This window comes from Centroberyx gerrardi, chromosome 6 (genome assembly GCF_048128805.1).
Source record: "Centroberyx gerrardi isolate f3 chromosome 6, fCenGer3.hap1.cur.20231027, whole genome shotgun sequence".
Lineage (NCBI taxonomy): Eukaryota > Metazoa > Chordata > Actinopteri > Beryciformes > Berycidae > Centroberyx > Centroberyx gerrardi.
The window spans coordinates 25547901-25568715 of record NC_136002.1 but is presented as its reverse complement, the minus strand read 5'-3'; the positions used below and the strand labels follow the sequence as shown (position 1 = coordinate 25568715).

The 20815-nt window shown below is 41.2% G+C and overlaps 1 protein-coding gene across 1 annotated transcript in view; it reads right to left on the bottom strand.

Moving 5' to 3' along the window:
- The window catches only part of frem2b (FRAS1 related extracellular matrix 2b), a 58951-nt gene that overhangs the window by 27661 nt on the left and 10475 nt on the right, over positions 1-20815 (bottom strand). The window contains exon 3 of the mRNA XM_071924734.2: positions 2931-3077. Coding sequence (XP_071780835.2) covers positions 2931-3077 — 147 coding nt within the window. The remainder of the gene's footprint in view (positions 1-2930; positions 3078-20815) is intronic.

The window sequence follows — 20815 nt, the reverse complement described above, 5'->3', positions numbered from 1 at the left end:
AGAAAGAGAGGGAGGAAAAATTACAAAGTAACCCTTGAATATCACAACAGGTCTACACACGAGAGCTTCAGTAGATTGCAGATTGAGAAATGTATGAGTTTGTGGGTTTTGAGAAAATTACCATTTCATTCTTTGATGAAAATAAGAAAAAGTGGGCTTTGATATGCAAGAACAGAGAGAAGGAAAAGGCCCCTGCATATATGTGCTGAGATAAAATGGTCAAGCTCAATGGAGCCTGAAAAATCACCAGTCTTCAAAGAGCAGCTAGGAGAGGGAGTGAGTATGATTAGCTCCCAACTCTGTCTCCCTCACAATGCCAGCATCGGATCGCCCTGACCACAGCAGTCATTCTGAGCTTTAGCGGCAGGTGGGTTTCACATAGCGACCAAACTAGCGCCACCTGCGCTGTGCACATTGACCAGTGAAGCAGCAGCCCGTCAGCGGCCTCGTCTGATCAGTGTTCACTCAGCCAAGGCTGGGCCGGAGGAGATATCCCCCCGTCTTCATGTGAAGGCACTGGCCTAGGATCAGTCGCTGTCTCATCTCTGGACTGAGGCAGATGGCTGGCTGGGATTGTCAGGCTGTTCCGAGGGCCTGTTATGCCCGTTCATCAAAAAAGTTTGCTTTTTTCCTCTTCCATCCTCGCCACAGCAGAGGAAGAGGGAAACTCCAAATGATCTACTGTGAAGAACTAATGAATGTTCCTGATTTTTCACCTCGAAGGATTAACACCCTGCTGTAGCTCGTACAAAGAGAGCACACTGGTTGTTGTTGTGGAGCTGTTGGGGAAACTTTGCACTGATGTTTTTTTTAAGTGTGTACCAATAATTCTTTCTTAGGCCGTGTTTCTTCCTAAAACCGTAGTTAATTTACTAAAACCTGGCAAGTGATTTTGGTGCTAGCTGTGGCTTGGATTGTGCTTGTCCTCCAAATGAAACATGGCAAGAGAAGGACAATAACTTTGACAGGCGAATTAAAAGCAGACATTTATGTGGCAGTAAACCAAAAGCTGTCTATTGTCGTGACAACTGTTTACATTTTGGTCAGGTTTTAAAATCTTTTGTTTCTCTTGAATTGAAAACTATTGAGTGGGCTATTTCATAAGACTGACAATGAAAAATTATAAACAGAGGTGGAGTGTGATCAAAGATTCATTGGCTGAAGATGTGCTCACTTAAGAATAAAGACACTTTTTAAATTATTAACAAATAGGAATCATACAATACAGTTTGCTATAAGCTTGGTCTACTCTAATGAAAACAGGTAGCATAAGAGGTTTGAGCACCTCTGCATTTGGAAAGAGAAACTTGGTCCTGAGAAAAAAAATATCTGAAAAAGCCACAGATATTGCACAGTTCAAAGTACTGCTTCTTTAATTTATAATCTAACCATTAATAAAATAGTAGCAATGCCACTTCAATCAAAACAAGGGATCTAAGACTTTATTTGAATGTTTGACCAAGCTCCTTACACAAATTATATGATCTTGTCATTAATTTAAAAAAGGATCTGTAGGGAGTCAACACATATGTATCTTAAGTGGTTTTTCATTTTCAATCACTTTATTTTCTTGCATCTTTTCAACACAGACAACAAAAATATACCATAAAGAGTGTATCCTCATCTCCATAAAATTATTTACTTGTTAATCCAATCCTTACTGCGAATCATTATCTGCTCATCTGTCCTTGGGAGTAAGATCAGAGCTCTATCTGCCTTTATTAAGATAAATGATTTTTTTTACATTTTAGTGACTCATTGAGTCAGCCTGATAAACTGTGCAGTGTGAATCTTGAGGCACTATAAAGGTCAGCACAATTTGCATATCTCACCAGAGATGTTTCATTAGTCAGCGGCCCCGGGGCATGCAGAGATACAGACGACAGTAAATGATCCTCTACAGGGTTTGACCTTTAACATCGGGTCATTTTTGTCACACTTAATTTTTATAGGCGGAATAAATGGGGGTAAGAAACAAAGGCGGTCGTGCCAGTGGTGAGAATTCCAACCAATCATAAACTGTTACAGAAGCTCTTTTTGTAACAACGCTTTGTAACAATGTTATTGCTCATTTAGTTCAGGCCAGTAAATCACCTTGACTAACTTTTGGAGTGGCGTCTTTCTATGGCCACCAACTTTGTGACCTTTCTCATGAGCACATGCAGCTCCCGGGGGAACTGTCCTGTCCTATTGTGTGACTGGAATGTAAATACTGGCCCGAGGAGGAGGGTGAGAGGTCAGGACCTGCGTGACCCTAGAGGGTGTCTGGGCCACCCTTAGGGGTGTCTTAGAAGACAGCAGAGTGTGGGGGTTAATCTATGTTAAGGCCCTATATGTCAAGTAAAAACCACAACATGAATCCAATTCAAAGGTATTTGAAAAAAAAAAGTTTGTTTTGACACAAAAATAGCTTGGAGGGAAATCTCTCAAGCATCAAGACCAAGGAATATCTTTTTACTTTTAGAAATAACAAAAATGTATTATATTGTGTGGTCACAAGGGCATGATATGTTATGTTGTATTATATTACAGCATTTTATATTGTACTCTATATATTTTGGGATGAGATGTATATGAAAGACACAATGATATTTTTGTATCTATAGGTACTGGTATGTCTGTGCATAGATAGATATTGGTGTACATACACATGCAAATGCATAATCACAACCTATAATTTGGTCTGTCAGCCTCACACTCATTTGTTTTTCTCTTTTTTGTATCGTCTATTTGTTTACTTCCTCCTTCCTTCCTCGTTTTTTTATTTTGTCACATGTCTGTATGTCTATTGTTAAACTGCAAAATAACGTAGGTAAAAAAAAAAGGAAATTAAAAAAACAGCATTGTGCACATTCTCTCTCACCTTGTACGGGACGATTATCATGAGTGACTCGACAGCCCTAATGAACTGAGAGGTAAAGTCCACTTACTGATGAAGGAGGTCTCCCCCAGGTAGCCCCTGCGTTTCAGCACCACCTCCAGGAACTTGACCTCTTCATCCACCACATAGCGCTCCTTCTCCAAGGAGATCCAGGCCCAGTTCAGACGAAACTGCTGGTTCTTCAGTTTGTTACCTCCTGCAAGCAAGTATAGTCGAGAACATTAGAGAAACCTTAATAGTCAGCTAAATCAACACCAGCATTCAAAACACCTCGGGAGAAGGAATAGCAGCGCTTTTCGATAATGCAGATCAAGTGTAACTTAATTTAAGAGTCCAAAAGCCTTACTGAGACTTTATTATTCAAAACGTACTGTGAAGATTTACATAGCTATTTGTTTCTGTGGCAGCACAGCAATTTTCAATACCCCCTTATTAGAATGATTTTCCTGGATACCTTTAGGACGTGACTTTGAGACTCCTTGCCAACAGTCAGTGGGAGGTTTGAGCGGTGCACAGCCCCGACGCAAAACGCATAGGAAGCGTGCAGTCTAATTGCTTCATTTCTAATTAAGATAAAAGGTGTCTGTTTCCTGTCTGAACTGGCTTATTTTATCCTTGCCTTTTGAAGTTGGATTCAAAGGCACTGGCTATAGTCCTGGAGGGCATCGCTGCTACCATTTGACCACAGAGAGAGAGAGAGAGAGAGAGCAAAGCCACACACAGACATCAAACACACACGCACACACATATTGACACTTAAAAAACATGCAAACACTGACTCATACACACACCACACCACACCAGACGTTAATGCAGTAATTGGCAGAGTCATAACTAAGGAGTCTAAAGCACAAGTCATAACCAGTGGGTCCTAAAAAATCAGCCTGAATCAGCCAGACTGCACACACAGAGAGCAGCTGCTGTTGTGCTGGGTGAGGCTGGCGGGGGGGAAGAGATCCAGGTGACTGACCCACTAAACAGCTGGCAGTTGTGAAAGTGGCGGAATAAAAAGAGAAATGGCCGGGAGGGTGCGGGGGTATTGTTCAGGGGGTTTCAGAGTGCCGCCTTTGTTTGTGTTAGGCATTACTACTCCTCTCCGCCCCCCGCCCCACCCCGGCTGTTACGGTCAGTAAATCTGTCACGTCCAGCCGAGTCCATTTCCTTGCTCACGAGCATGGCGAGACCTATACACATTCACCCTGGGTGTTTTATTATGTGTGAGGGCGCATGCATTTGCGAGTGTGTGTATGTGTGTCTGAGTGCTTGTGTGTGTGTGTGTGTGTGTGTGTGAGATCTCCTCTGCACCTGTTCAGAGCTTTTTCATTTGGTCTAATACTTTACATATTTCCTTACATAGAGTAAAATGGGTCTTAATACCCATGACATCTATGGTTTTCGAGCATACTGAGCCATAACTGGGACAAAAGGACAAAGTCAGTGTGAAGCGCAAGGACGAAGGAGACCAGAAAGCGTTGTTTTTTTCCCCAGCTCGTGCAAAACTAACTCGGTTGAATCATTTAGTTGGGTAAATTTCATGAATTTATCATGAACAAATATGAAGGTACTTTGATCGTCTTTGACTGGAGATGATGCAGAATCTAGTGAGATACTAAAGGGATGTGCCTGCCTCTGGTTTATCTGTACAGCTCTGGTTGTCCACACTAATGGGCTTTGTCAACAATGTTGGGATGAAAAAGAATACCGAAGACAGATGTTGATGTTCCTTGAACTTATAGATCTGGCTCTGAGGCCAGCCTCCAGACAGACTCGGTGACGTCAATACTGAAGCCCTAATTGGGACGGAAGGGCACAGGCGGTGTGAAGCACGAGCAGAAAGGAGAACGCAAACTGTTCTTTTTTCTCTCCGCTGCTAAATTAACAAATCAGTTGAATCAGTTAGTTGGATAAATTTCATTAAATTCTCATGAACACACAGAATTACTTTCTCCCTGTGAAATTAGGCATTATTATTTGACTTCAGAGGCATCATTTCAACACAGTTGTGTGCAACAATGTTCATGAATCACTGACCCCATTAAACCTCAAGCAGTATTTTCTTTGCAATTCATACTATGAGCAGAATTGATCTCAATATCGGCTTTAAAGTGGAAATCCCTGAGATTCTTGTTTTGTTTTTTTTAATCTGGTGACATCTTTGTTGCGGTTGTTGCCATGGTGTTTTTTTGCACTGGTCTTCCCAGAGATCACTTGTCAATCAAACAGTGTGATGCCTTTTTCCCTGCATTTTCTGTTGATGAATGTGAGTTTTCTGTAGGTTTCTGCTCTTTTCTTTGTCTGTTCAGTCATGCTGCTCGCTGCTCATGATAACTAACCAGCTCTTCTTCTATTTATTACAAACAAACCGCTGTTGCTGCTTCTGGTAATGCAAAACACATCACTTTATCACTTCCTATGCACCAGAGAATTTGTCCCAGTGTTGCACCAAAATGTATCCCCTAAGGAAATTAACACGAGGGACATGACAAATTAATAAATGACAAGTAGACTATTGTATAGCCTGAAAACTGTGTTGTAGAATCAATGGGGGCTTATGGTTTGAGATAATAGGATCACAAACAAGCGTGATCTCAGTTTATTATGAGGCAACTACAGTAGGTAAGTTACTTTCGGTTGGCGACTTTCATTCCTGAAAAATGTTCTTTCACTGTTTGAAAAGCCTGTGATGAGAAACCATCCACAGAAATTTAAATGATGTGCCCAGGGTAAATGCAATTTTTAGGGGAAACGGGAAACAGTTACCCACCACTGTATGTTTAGAACTGCAAATTTAGCAAATGTAAATGCTTTCATTATTTGGATATAATTTGAATCACTATTGTGTGCAACTGAGAAGAGCAAAATGGAAATTTGTTTAAAAAATGTCACAAATAATCCATTTAATAAGTCAGTACATTGAGTGGGTCTGTCTCAGAGGAGGATTTGTGCCTCCTGTGTGTTCCACATCACTCCTGTGCAGACAGAGGACCTGTGTATGACAGGACCTCCCTACTCCATTTGGATGAGAGCCAGCAGCGTGGCACGCATGCCACCGGTAAACACTGCATGTGTGATCTCTGAGACGTGAAGGAGCCCCGCCTCTACTGAGGTAATGGAAAGTGAGAGCGTCTGAGCTATTCATCTGAAGATGTACAGTGGCACTGACTTTGGTATAGTCTGTTAATATAAGACTGTTGATACGAACTTGATGTAAAGCATAATTCTAGGACGTGGGAAAATAAATTATATGTGATCATCTCTCTATAATCAAAACACCCAGGCAGGGACATTCCAAGACCATTTATAGGTAAGTTTTATCACCAAGTGCCCCATACATTTCAGTAAGAACATCACATGGTGACGTGTATTTCATAATTATTTACATGACACTGAGGAGACAGCCTAGACATCAAGCTAAGCCTCAAAGAAGCTGCTCTCCCTTTCAAGATGAATCATGTCAAACACCTGTTTGCCTTCAACAGTGTCCACAAATATAAAGTGGATCTATCAATTACTCATTTTTCATATCCAGCAGGATCCAGGGCGGATAAAGGCCCGAAGCAATGCCCTCAAACGTCAGGAAAAATAATTTATGTTCACAATTTATACTACATACATTCCCACCATGACATATGCAAATATTGGGTTTAGGAAGCCTTAAAGTCCTGGAAAAGCTGCAATGTGGCCTTTGGGGAGCTGCGGAGTGGAGGTGCTTGTTTCCAGAGGACCACTTCACTCCTCCAGATTTCTTTCTAATTAAGATAAGCAGGGGTTGAAGTAAGTCCACTTCAAAGAGGCCCCAAGGAAAACACCAGAGTTAATCTTTAACCAGCGCTCACAGCACTGAGCCAGAATTTTGTGAACAATATTGGAATCTTATATATTCGGGTATGTGCACTGCTGTGGAATTCAATGCAGTACCATACATCATACACAGTAAATGGGATCACATTATGCTGCTCATTACAGGTACATCGACTTAGATTATTTATTCTACAAGATATGCATTTCCTCGGTTATTCTCATCAAAATCATACGGTAATGTAATGAAAAATTCTAGAAATAGCTAGTCTTATTTGATCTGCTGAATAAATTGACTGCTTGCATGCACTCCTTTCTAACGGTTGCTCAAACTGCTCCCGATCCTGGAGCTCATTCTACTGTCTGGATAAGAGTGCCAGTTAAATGCCTAAAATGTAAAATGCAAAATGAAAAGGGTAAGTGAGTGCTCCATCACATCAACCACTTTAACCGCAACAAAGCGTTTTACATGTAGGTGTTCGGTTGTGCAAAAAGCCTCGTACATGTAGCCGTACGGTTAAACAGACACTCTGTCAGCTAACATAGTGGGATGTGTGATGAGGGACAGAAGCCTTTTGAGAGTGGCCAAAGAATGTGAGAGGCCGGTCTGTGCCAACTTAGTGCCCTAGTCTCCTCCCTGCATACATGTTGCAGACAGCCCTTATTTGGTCACCGTCAAGGACCGTGGGGCCAGGATGCCCCGTGGACCCTCGCCTGTTCATTCAGCCAGGCAGACAGACAGGCGGCCCTCTGCCCATACAGCCAGCACCACACTGATTAGGCGGGATAAATTGGGACCAGTCTCTGAACCCTGTTCAATGGGGACAATACATCTAAAAATACTTAATGATCGTATAGTACTGCAAATGGCTTTGTGTGCCAACAGTTTCCACGATCTGTAATAACAGTAATCCATTCAGTCGTGCTGTAGCAGTAAAATGCCAGAGCTCGAGCAGACAACATACCATGGGCATGAACAATTGTGCACAGACCCAGCAAAATACTAGTAGGCCAGAGATGTTCATTTAGTCTTGTGTGTGTAACACTCAAGCACTCCTTTCAAATACCATTGAAAACAGACCAGTCTGGAAGACACAACTGCAGGATCTCATTATTTGCATCCATTTACCATCTCTGTATTTCATAACAAAGGCATAATATCTGAGCAGTGGACGGGCATAACCTCTCTCTATCATATTCATTAGCATATCTTTTTAAAGGCAACGGTGAAAGTAGAGTGGAGTCTTCTGTGTGTTTTGATTGTACTATATCACTCTCATCTCGTTAGTGGCCATTTAAGCTGTTCAAGTTAGCTGGTTCAAGCTTCCAATCCTTTCATGAATTTGCTGAATAGTTAACGATATGTGTGCCATTCTAACCTGTTGTTATTCTTGTTATTTTGTGTGCCCAGTTAATTAAAGAATAGGCTCTGGGGAAGACAAAAATGTCAGGGAAATGCAAAAATAAGACGTCTTTTTGTAGTGACAGTAAGCTTACTGATTTGTTAAAATAACCAATCATAATACAATAAGTTTGGATTTGCCTATATAATGCAAGAGCTTACAGCAAACCATGATTAATTGGAAACATTGTATCAATGCAGAGGACGTAAAGTGTGAAAGAGCAGCTAATTTTCTTCACACTTGTTCACATGCATACAAATATTTACTAATTTGGATAACAAAATGCTGGAGAGGGACTTTTGTGCACCTGCACTGGGAGCCACACTGTTTTATGGAGCGCATTAATGCACCTTATTTAGGCCTACTCACTCATATAAATAAATTATTTGTGGGTACCCCTTATTCTTTACCAAACAGTGATTATTCATTTAAGTAAAGTGCAGAAAGTCGTCTGAAAATGTGTAAATAGGGTTCTTTTTTTATAATCTAACTCTTGCTATGGTGGTTGGAGTGCTTTTGTGATGTTCACATTTAGCTCCTTGACCCTTACTGGAGAGAAAGTACAAGGCAAAATTGCAACCTGACTTAACATTTAAGTGAGAGGAAAAAGCATACCTTTTGTTTCAAGGAAAATCTATTACAAAGATCAGGGTTTTGAGAGGGGAAATAGACACATTCCATCATTACAACTTACATTAACTGTGTAAGTGAGAGTTCTTTGGGTTGTACAATGTACCAGACCATGCCAGCATACTTTTCACCTCTCCAATTAAGGGAAAAAGGATATGATAATCCTGTTGAAGGAGGGAAAGCACATGGCAGAGCAGAGAGAGAGCGATATGGTCTAATCGCCCTAAGCCTTGTATCAGCAGTAACGAGTGGGGAGTTGCCATGGGTTGAAAGATTTAGAACTGTTATGATTTCACAGGCTCTAAACCCTTTTCTACCAGCACAGCCTTCCAGGGAACTGGACAGCCATAAATTTGGCCGCTCTGCAGGGTCCATTCTGGCTGCTGTGGCCTCTGTGGCCGCTCTGACACAGCAGTCACTCTAAAGGGACATCTGAGGGGCCTGAAAGGAAGGCCAAAGGCTCCTCTGAACAAAAGTGCTGGGTCAGAGAGCCATGCAAGGCTTAAAGCAGGCAAGGCTTTACTCGCAGCAGGGAAAGCTCTTTGAGCTTAACGTCTGAACCACCATTACAGAGGTGATTTAACCCTCAGTGCCTTCTCCAAATTTGGAAAACAACGGCCGGGTTTTTTTTCTTGCCTTAAATTCTCAATTACCAAAGGGGCCGTGGTCAGCTTTATTGGTTTTCCATATCATGAAAAAAGATTTTCCAAACGAGAGGCACAGTTAAAACTGTTTAGAAAGCATGTCAAGGCAAGGTTGTTACTTATTACACCTCTGCTCAAAAGCATGACTCCCCCGTTCATTCCTACGGGAATATAGCTATTTTCTTTTGCTGGCTGTGTTGAATTCGGGTAACATTGATGTTTTGAAGTTTCATAGTTACTCATCTTCCAATGAACAAAGGTTTTCACCATATGTTACAGATGTGGATATACATTTATACTAGTTTCCTCTCCTTCTATTCAGCCTTATTTAGGCTACTGTTGACACTAGCATTGACAAACTATTACCACCACTGCACAGAGAGGACAACACATTATGGTGAGTGCTCGATGAGCAGAGAAAAACTGAGAGGCACATGAGAGCAAGGGCATATTTTCAGCATACTGCGCCACTAACCAGCACCCACAGAAAGTCATTCAGGGTACAGCACTTCACTTTATAGTTTATGACTTAGATCTGCACTCTGCGAATCAAAAATTCTGCTTCAGTGTCCTTATAAACTTTGTCTTTCCTCTTAACATAGCATGATTGACAGTAAACAACCTTTTAAGCACATGCGACAACCTTCTTCTTGTCTCTTTCTCTTTGATTCCAAATTGGAGAATAAGGTTGTTGTGGAAACCGCTCAGTGACTTTCATTCCTGGATCACAAAGCAGGAGCCCCACGCTTGTGTGGAAAGGCGAGTGAGGAATTCCCAGAGCTCTTATTTCAGATGGGGCTCCTTTATTTGTGGCCCAGGAGACGAGAGTGGCAGAGGAAATACAGTGTGATTGTAGGGAAAGGTCAGTCCTGTCCTGGGAGTCTGCTCCATGCTCCAGCGCCCTCACACACTGCCACAGATGACGCCATTTCTCATCCACTAGCTAAAACCCTCTACACAAAAAGCATAGGGGAACACTTTGGCCGCTGAGACTCTATTTTTAAAACTCTTCCGAGTATCTTGTCCTTGAGAAACTTTCAAAATGAATTTGACGGAAAAGTAAGATATGCATCAGAGTGCAGATGTGAAACAAATCCCAAACAGCAAAACAGCAAAACAGCTCAATACTGTGCCCTTTGGATAGTTTGCAGGAGGTCAATATTTCAGTGTCTGGAAATTACTGGCATAATGTACATGCAAAAATCCTGGGGTTTTAAGTATAATCCTATTAGCCTTGCCTGGGAATATTAGTTCAAGCAGAATCTTTCAGAACACCTTTAGGATTAGTGAGCGAGCCACTCTGGATGCACAACACTGCAGAAGATAGGCTCTGTCATGAGTTGCTGGTTCCAACCAGGGGCTCAGGGTGTCCTGCCAAGCACCCAAGGTCAGGACTTATCCCTGGTCACGGCTACATCGTTAGGGCTGCAAAACAGACTGTTCAGACTTGGGTGGGCACAAGTTATTCGAAAGTAGTTTCTTCCTTTTGGTTAAGCGGCAATCCTTAGCAAGATAAGGAGGTGAAACCACCCTCAATCGCATTTGGAAAGATTAAGAGCAAATCCTCAACTGGCTTTAGTACATATGGTGCATCTGAAAGTTTTGCCAACATTCAAATTGTAAGAAACCTTTATTTCTCTGGCTTTGTTCTTTAGGCAACCAGAAGGATCAAGACTATTGTACCTGAAAAATGAAAAGATGAAAAGTGTAAGGCTGCAGCATGTCTATACAAGTGAGGAAATAAATCAATTAGCCAACCTTGAGTTTAGGAGCACATCCAATATAGGCATAAAAGTTGTTGCTGGGGGCTTCTTCTGGTTTCAATTGTGTAGGTGAGGTCAGACAAAGCATTTCTTGATTGCCCTTGAATGGCATTCCTGTCTGTCAAAGAGGCTGCAGCCTCTTGAGTGTCTTAATTAACAGGCAGCCTCATGGTTTAGAGAGTAAAAGCCTGAACTCTCAATAGCAGGGGGAACAACAACACAAGCCTGCTTCTGCAGCTGCAGGGCTTTCCTCAGCATTCACATGTAAAGGTCATTGCGGATTAAATATTGAGAGTTTCTCGCTCATTACCAGTCAATTATGTATGACCGCTCTGACGGCCACAAGGCCACAGTTACTGAGGTAACATTAACAAATCTTCTGTGACCCACTGAGAGAAATAAAGTAGAATGCATAAAAAGCCTTGCTGACTGGTGGAAGCTGGCTAATATATTTGTGAACAGCTACTTAACACATTAAATACGAACACACTGCAACCTTTACCCAGATACTATGTTTCAACAGAATAACATGTTCTGCTCCTTTGGAGATTGTTTGCTTGGAAAACAAACAACATTTTTCATGTCATGTCAGACACTTTATTACCATCCAGAGTGTAAAGATGAGCTTAATGTACTCATTAGGCCCACCAAACAAAAAGCTGACTCCATCCCAGGGGAAGAAGGCATTGCATTGTGACTAACGCAAGTGTTAAAGACACCTCAACTCTCCAATGGTGCTGGTGATTCGGATGACTGAATAGAAAAGAAGAGAGGCAGGGATATAACAAGGAGATACAAGGGGAAGTGTGAAAATGGGGGGAGGAAACAAAGCCACGTAAGGATGCAGGATAAAGGGACTCGACAAAGAGAGAGGGACGTGCTTTTTCTTGACCTCTCAATGCACAGTGTTTGCTCTCTTGTCGGACCGAATAATGGTGGACTGTTTGCTGAAAGCAGCAGTGTGAGGCCATAGAATATAAAACCCCATCCCGGTCCCACAGACTCATGAGCTCCATACTAATAGAGCCGGGTGTTTGTTGAGTCTGTTCTCAGGGCCGGCCTCCATTGGTTTCATTTAGAACAGCGTGTTTCAGCTGCATTACACAGTTGTTACTTGCAAATCCTCACATATATAAGGGGTTTTGCCTTAGAGGAAAATGCTCTCTGAAAAGCAGAATTTGTAATTCCTAAAGAAGTGGTAAATGACCCAAGGTTCTTTGTGTATCACTGGTGGAAAGCGGCCTTCAAGTAGAACCATGCAAACCTGCATGTTAAAGATAAGCATGGCTAGTCTGTGGTTAGTCTGCATACGTAAAAAGCAGGGAGAAAATGTGAAGGTTTCATGTTGTTAATGTCTCCATTCTGGGAATGATGGAATGAAAATACTTTCTATGTACACTGGAACAAGCTGCAGGCTTTGAAAATATGCATGTTAGAGGAAGATTATTTTTAAGGATGCTTGCAAAATTTAATTCAAATAGTCGCAATGCAAACATTTTACCTGGCAGCTGAATCACTGTAAAGACTTCTTGAATGTCTGTTATTTCTACGACACCAATGAGGCATTATGTTATGAATTCAGCCAAGAAATTGCGTGCATTTGAAGATGAGAATTCAAAGAACTTTGGTGCAAAGTCAAAGTGCTATTGGTGGTTACTTGTTATTTTTCTTTGCTTTTCTTTAGGCATACAACAGCAGAACACAAATAATATTTATTTGAATTCTGCAACTTTCCTTTTGAGCCCTTTGGACTCTCATAGAGTGACGGGAAGGACTTTGACAAGACTCAAGCGCTCTGAAGTGCTGCCTTTTCGCTGTTTGCCTTGAGAACACAACACAACAATTGTAACTGAGAACTTGTATTATAGCTCTGTGTGGTCTGGCATCTCCTTATGTTATAGTATTAATCTCATATTAGCTCAAGGCTGTCCTCACCTTTTCCTCCAGCAAACACCCTGGCCGGGTCTCTCATAGGCAGAGGTGTAGCTGTAATATAACAAGGCCATGGGTGTAGGAACCATTATAGATCTGCCGCCCCCACACCTTTTCAGACCATCTTCACATTGCCTGCCTGTCTGAGCCAATTTCAGAGCCTAGCCTGGCAGCCTCTAAATCTGTTACACTTGTATTGTGTAAGAGTGTCTATTTGTGTGAAAATCCATCCAAGGTTTGGCAGCATCAGCTCCCATTAGCTGACCATTAGCTAACTGTTCACTGAATGGGGCAGTAACAGCTGGTTGCTTTTTGTGTTATGATTTTTATGTTATCCCCTCAGGTGGGTCATAATGTCACCAAATAGTGTTTAGTAAAGTATCTGCTAGCCAAAGTACTGTCATTGTGCTGGGTTTTTAATGACTAATGTAGATTGTACGCCGTTGTAGCTAACCTAGCTAGGCTAACTGCGAGCGTTAGCCTGCTAGCATTAGCTAGCTAGAAGAAAAAGAGTGGGATTTAAGTTTATGTTGAGTCACAAACTTTTATGTTTGTTGCACACTATGCTAGCTTTAGCCACCATCTTTAATTCCTCGTCTCCAGGGACCAACTGTCTTGCTCTGAGGTAAAGTTAAATTCTATTTTACGTTGTGTTAGCTAACGTCCCTTCCAGAAAACAAAAGTAAGTTTCACTGATCATTCATTTCGACATAGACTTTTTCAACCAACATCTGGGCTGCCACTTGATTTGAGAATTCAGTTTAGCTGTTCTGTGAGCCAAGACTAATTACATCAACGTTGGAGAATATGTGCAAGTCCCTGGCTTGTAACAGATATAGTCTAATGCCTGTGATAGGATCAAGATGGTTATCTACTGCTCACAGTCAATCAACAGGGGGACTGACTTTATGTAGAGAATTAAATATTTTACAGGACAAAATTCTAAACACATTTATTTTTGGGTCCTCGCATCAGAAACTTAAGTATTAGAAGGTCTTCAGAAAAATTAGGAAGGGTCAGCATTAGTATTGTTACTGACGTGTTGTGGAATTTAACCAGGAGACATATTTTCTAGCAATGACACTGAATGATAAAATACACCCACATGCCTAGAGAAGTACTCTCTAACAGTCATTTTCATTGTTTTCTAATTCAGCCCCAGTTGGGCTACATGCTGTACATCTGTGTGATATCAGACTAGAGGTCAGAGTCAGCCGACAGAATCTAATTTCTTTCAACAGGGGATAATAGCGCATATTCAATAATGCAAATTATCCGAGGGTGAAAAAATACATACTGTATTTGAGTGCTTAAATTCTCATTGGGGTCAGCCATTCTAAAAAAACAGTTTTCTGTGCATTCATAGTACTGAAAGCAACGTTGGGCTAACGTAGGGAATATGGTTAATGTGTAATGTGTCTCTTTGACTTTTCCCCCTATTTTGACAAATCCATTGAGAGTGAGGCTGAGTCAGTAGACTGAAAGAGGCGGCAGGGCAGAAGGCTGGATCTGAAGTGAGAGATAAAAGGATTTTGACAGAATAACCACCTTAATGTGCTTTATAGGCTGACCATTCACCACCATTCACAGTTACAGCTTGTGTATGCATTGGCTCACAAGCTCCTACTCCATATGATAGAACTTTATAGTCTGTATGTTCTATACAGTGCAACAGGAAACCATCTTGGCACTAGGGATGGGACGATATGCTTATTTCACGATATGATTCGATACGCGATATGGGGTTTCACGATTCGATGTAATAAATAAAAGTTCAATGACAACAAAGTCTTTCAGAGCCATGAATGTTTCTAGCAATGGCATTGGCTTGCTAGAATGTAAAAAAATGGAGTTATAAGGTTTTCACATGACAGCAGTGATTTATTGGCTAATTTAATTTTTTTGCTTTTTTCAGTGACATCCATTTATAATGACATTGATTTTTTTTTTGTAAATCAAACTCTGACTGACTTTAGTGGACATAAAATTAATACAATAATTAATAGAAAATGAGGGTGTCTATTAAAAAAACTCAAGTATTGTATTTCCACATTCTGCTGGTTGTCATATGGTTACAGTACATGAAATTCACTAGAAATATGCAGACTGATGTATGAAAAAAAAACAATCTATTGGCTCCTATCTGTGAGTATACAGCATGACACAGGTTGAAATGAGCAGATAACAGCACAGAAATAATACATATTGAAATAATACATATGGAAAGGTATTCTGAAAGAGATTACTTCTGGATGAAATTTAATAATAATTCAGAAATAATAATAATTCTACATTATTTTTCTGCTACTGGTATAACCTGAATTAGAATTGGTAAACCACATGAGAAAAGTAACCAAAACACAGGAAATTTAACTGACTGTAAGGTGTAGGATTATGCTGTGTGATACAGTGTAGTACATGCTAGTTAAAATGGCTAGGCATTCAGCAAGCAAGGCAAAACAACTGCCACCCATGATTACTATTATCATTTGGACAATCTATTGCCAGTTTGTTTTACTCAACAACTTTTATAACCATCTTTGTAATTTGTTAATGTTTCACCCTTTGCTGACAGAATCTTAGGACACAAACCTAATTAGGTTATATTTTTCCATATGTATTTTTCCAATTTTTTTAAATAAGCTGCACTGGTGCAATGGCTGAGTAAAGATCCTCAGCTGGCAGGTCAGATGTTTTTTCATGGTTCTGTGTGGTAATATAGTTGTAGCAACTCATACTGACAGATAGTGTAATAACATGTCAAAATGAATTAAAATGTTCGTCTAAATGGATTGAAAATGTAATAAACCTGTTATAAATTCCCAGATAATGTAATAACATCAGATTATTAAATTAACTGGCCATTATTACCTCATTAGGGATGTAGCATATTTGTAACTGATTATGTAATAACACTAACAATGTAATATGTGACTCATAAGAATAAGAAGAGTCGATAGCTTACCTAAATTGCAGAAGCATCAGTTACAAAAACTGCAAAATGATTTAATGAGTCTCAAAAATCATGACAACATATGCCAAACAGACAAACAGATAGATGGACACTTAATTGTGACAGTTGCTAAACACCACTAAACTCCGGCTTTAAACATTACCACAGAACTGAATTAATATTTCTGTAAAAACTTCTCAACAAGAACTTTATATCATGAACTTCACAAAGTGTTTTTATGTATTTATGGCAGGGCGGTCATTTGGAAACCACTGTCTCCAAGGCCAACACACAAAGATACATGACCTGGTGTAAGGAGCACAAAACCTGGAGCCCTGAGCAACGAAATAAAGTAATAAGATCTGATGAATCGTATTTCGCCAACAATGAAAACATTGTCATGTCTGCAGGACAAAGGCTAAATGTCAGAGGGCATAAACAATCTGCAGGAGCTGCACTGTTGTCCACAGCTCTATCTGGGACATTTTAACTCAAGGCACTCAAGCACATTGAATGCCCTTTAAAAAAATGGTCAGTTTACTTTTAGAAGGTAAGTTAACTGCAAATTAAGTCAGCAAGTCAACTATCCCCCAGGGTTCAGTGGGCTCCAGCAGCTCTCTAAACTTGCCCTGTAATGAAACACAATGTGCAGAAAAAACCCCATTAATTTCTGACCTAGCACATGACTCACTGACCAGTAATAACCCTAAAAGTATTACAGAACAATTTTGTGGTAATTGGAATGGCTTTAGCCAATTACTTAGGGATTTGAGAAGCTAAATGTAACAGCTGTATCAGATTGCCCAGTTGTCTAGACCTGTGCCTCATGGTCTTTCTTTGTTTCTCTCTCCCTATTTGCTTGCTAATATGTAACTCTTCACTCCCAGCCCATGGCCTGGAAAACTAAGATAAGCCAAGGTCTTGTTAATTTCAGAGAGCAAGACATTCCTTGGTATACTTTATGGGGGAAGGGTTGGTCTGAGCTCTGGACATTTCCCTGGTCTTTCATATAGATATATATATATATATCTCAAGTTTCCTCTGTCCCTCCGAGGTGTGTAGGGCAAAAATACAGAGAGAATGCAATTTGAATGGAAAACACAAAACATTTTAAGCATTCACACCTTGTAATGAAAATACCTGGAATGCTGTAATTGAAAAATCAACTGTGGTGTGCAGTTTGAAATTGGAACAGATGAAAAGCACACTCTGCTTTAGTCAAATATGTACCGCCTACAGCTCTATAAAAGGGGACCAGACGACTTTGACTGATTTACAGGCTGCTGCCTAGATTTTACAACAAAATACGACTGGTTTTCACTTGCATTACTAGTCACCAGATGATAGCTCTCTCAAGCACTGCAACGGGAAAGCATCTTTTTTTAGCCCCTTGTTAAAAGTTGACTTTTGAGAGATGTACTGTAGATGCTTGAAGAGAACATGAAGTTAAAATCAGAAATGTTCTCTGACTTAAATAACCATACAGTTTTAGGGTGCCGTGTATTTTTAGAGCTTGCTGAGATGTGGTGAAGTAGGCAAAACACTCCACACACCAGCCAACACCATACTTGCTGTTTACAGCTAATCAAGTCTGTGACAAATATCAAAATCATTTCCATTCATATGCAGATTAGGCTGCATATCCGCAGGGTCTACCTACTACACTTGAGCCCTCAGAAACTTGTCAACACAGGCTGTGTTTAGAGAGTGAGCGGCACGTCAGCGCATTAATGCCATCGCTCCAGGCGACAGGAAGCAGCTTGAAGCCTTGCCCCCACCAATCCTGGGACCAACAGAGCACTTCCACCTTTCATCTCCCTCTGACTGCTCATCCCTCCCATTTCTCAGCTAGATGACTTCTCATATCCTGCCTATCAGGCTCCACTTAGGGAGGAAGCAGGTGGTGGTGGTGGTGGTGGTGGTGGTGAGGGGAAGCTGGAGCCACACATTGAATCCCCAAAGGGTTTCATCAGCACCTTTTATGAGATGAGAGCCCTGATACTCTCAAGACACACTCCTACCACGTTCACTGGGAGTGTATGAAACGAAAAAACCTCCTCAAGAGAGTTTGCTTCAAATCGTGTAACATTTTCGCTTCCCTTGCATGCATTTCCTTGGCATACTGTAACGCCGATGGTATCGTAATTAATTTTTCCTGGCCTACATCACAGCACACTAATCAAAAAAGACAACAGCTTGAAATCAAAGACAAAGCAGTTATCAATTAAAGTGCAGTTGATGCCCAGCTTCTTGATGCAACATTTCAGCAGTGCCAGCTTCATCAGTGAGTGTGGGATCAGGCAGCTGTGTGTTTGAGCGTGTGTGTGTGTGTGTGTGTGTGTATGTGCATGCACGTGTGTCGAGATCTAGCCTGAACCCATCGGGCTCGAGTCCCGAAACCCAGGCTCGGCAGGAGAGAGCTGTGACGCTGCAGCTGTCAGAAGCTTCTCATAGAGCGAGGCTGAGAGGGGCAGCGCAGGCCCACTGCTGGGATTCAGGGGCCAAAAACACATTATCTAGAGTGATTTAGCAAAATTGAGCAAAAGCCCTGCTACTGTGAAGAGAGAAGAGAGTCTATCGCTACCGCTATGGGTTCTCAGAGTTCCCACTCTTTTCAGAAATCATTTTCCATTATGAAATTATTCTATATTTTAGGGCCAAAAACCAAATAGGATAGGTTTTAAGGCATTAATAGTGGTTGAAGGGAATGCTTACGTAAGAGATTTCTTTCCCCCCAAACGCCTTATAAATGATTATTTCTGTTACATTTTGTGAGAGGATTCTGAAACGTTTTCATTTTCCTAGTCATTTCAGTTTCCCATTCGATTTCTCATTTTCTGTTGCTGCCATTACTAGAAAGCTGTAGCTTATACATTTATCCTTTTTTCATGTTTTCCTGAGCAGTGGGAGTCCTGACTATCCTGAAAATTGATCACAGAAACTTCAGCCGTGCCTGTGAGGTTGACTTTTGAGATCATCTCAACAGGTATAGAAAAAAAGAGTTTCTTTCACAGAAGAGAAGGGGGACTTTCTCCGAACTCCTTTGTGGTTTCATGTGAGTCAAGGGAATGCGTCTATCGGTGTGCTTCGCAGGTTATCAGTGCTTGAACAACCTCTGTTCTGCTAGAGCGACATCCTAAGGCAGAGATGACGACACTCATCATCATCCAGAGAACAAGCCTGGGCCTGGGGTTTCCATACACTTGGGAATTTGCTGTTGCTATGTTAACCGTGGCTCCATACGCTTATTTTGGCAGCATATTGAGACCGAAGGAAGGAAAGATCAGCCAGGGTTTCCCCATATTTTCAAGAGGGAAAATGAGGGCACCATCAGAGCAAGAGGATCCGCGCCACCCAAATTCTACAATATAGTACAAAATTATTTTCAATGGTTAACACATTTATATTTTTCTCTCTCTGTCCCTGCCTCAACTGGCACATGGTGGAAGGCAGAGGATGAGCTTTTAACTGCAAAACATGGTTGTTTGTTTGCAGGGAAAAATAAATCAATAAAGGGGGGATAATCTCCACTCTAGCAACTTCAAGAGGCCGTACCTTAAATAAAAACCACAGTAGAGAAAGGAAGAGGAAGAGGCGTAACACTAACAGACATAGTCATCTATTGATTAGAATAAAACCGTGACATTTCAGTCTTACAACCTTCGTTATGAAACAAAAGGTAAAAAATCTAAGAGGTAAATATAAAATACACAAGGACAGAGAGGCCTACATAATATCAGTTTTGTTTGTAAAAAAAAAAAAAATGTAAGTATTCTACCAAAATAAAATACCACTTTTAAAAAAAAGATCTGTGTGATAAATGTAAATTACACACGCAGACACACACACACACACAAAACTTGTGAAGACATTGAGTTATGATGTGTTGAAGAGAGAAGACTGGTACCAGTTTATAAACACAGCCGAGGCCTGCAGTGCAGACTGGCGAGAAAAATATATTACCCAAAGTTAGTGACTGAGGAGACGAGGAACCAGTGAGCCAGGCAAATCATACTCCATCTAAACCGATTAGTCTAAATCCGCTCTGTAATTCAGTTTTCATCCCCAAACTGAAGCAGCTGTTACCCAGGAATAGCTCTGTAATCAGCTCCCAGATGTTTTATCACAACACTTTTCCACAACAATAAAATGACTACCCAATATTTTTATTAGCCGCAGCACAGATGGGCCGTGAGGAAATCTTAACACCCTAAAAATCTCTTTAAAAAGAGGACAACAGGATGGGCTGTGTAATTACCTGGAGCCGTGCAGAGCGGCCTATAGCATACCATACGATACATACCGTACCTGTGCCATATAGTTCCCAAGGACAGAGGAATGTTATACCTCCCAAGTAAAGGGTAGGAGTTACAATTTCATTAATAATGGGATAGAAACACACTGAGAAAACTGCAGAGTCATCACCCGGGCTGTGATGGGGGTATTATACCATACACAAAGACTATCCTAACCTCACAATTGCGTGTGAGTGCATGCTCCCTCTTACTTTCGCTGTGCTCCGGCACGCTATGGGGAGAAAGATAATCCCTCCTAACCTGGGATTAGAGAGGAGGGGAGCAGAGGGAGATGGATTCAAGTGTGCACTCAATGTCACAAGCGATTACGACCGATCACATCTGAGATGCAGATGCTCCGCGGGGCAAATGTTACTGCAGCACTCGGATGGTTCGGAGAGAATTCGGCGGGTCGAGGCAGTCGTCGGCGACCTGAACTTATCTTGTTTCATGAGGCAGAAACAACAAACAAAACAAGCCCGCTGAGCTTGGCGCTGCAGACATGCATTGGAAACT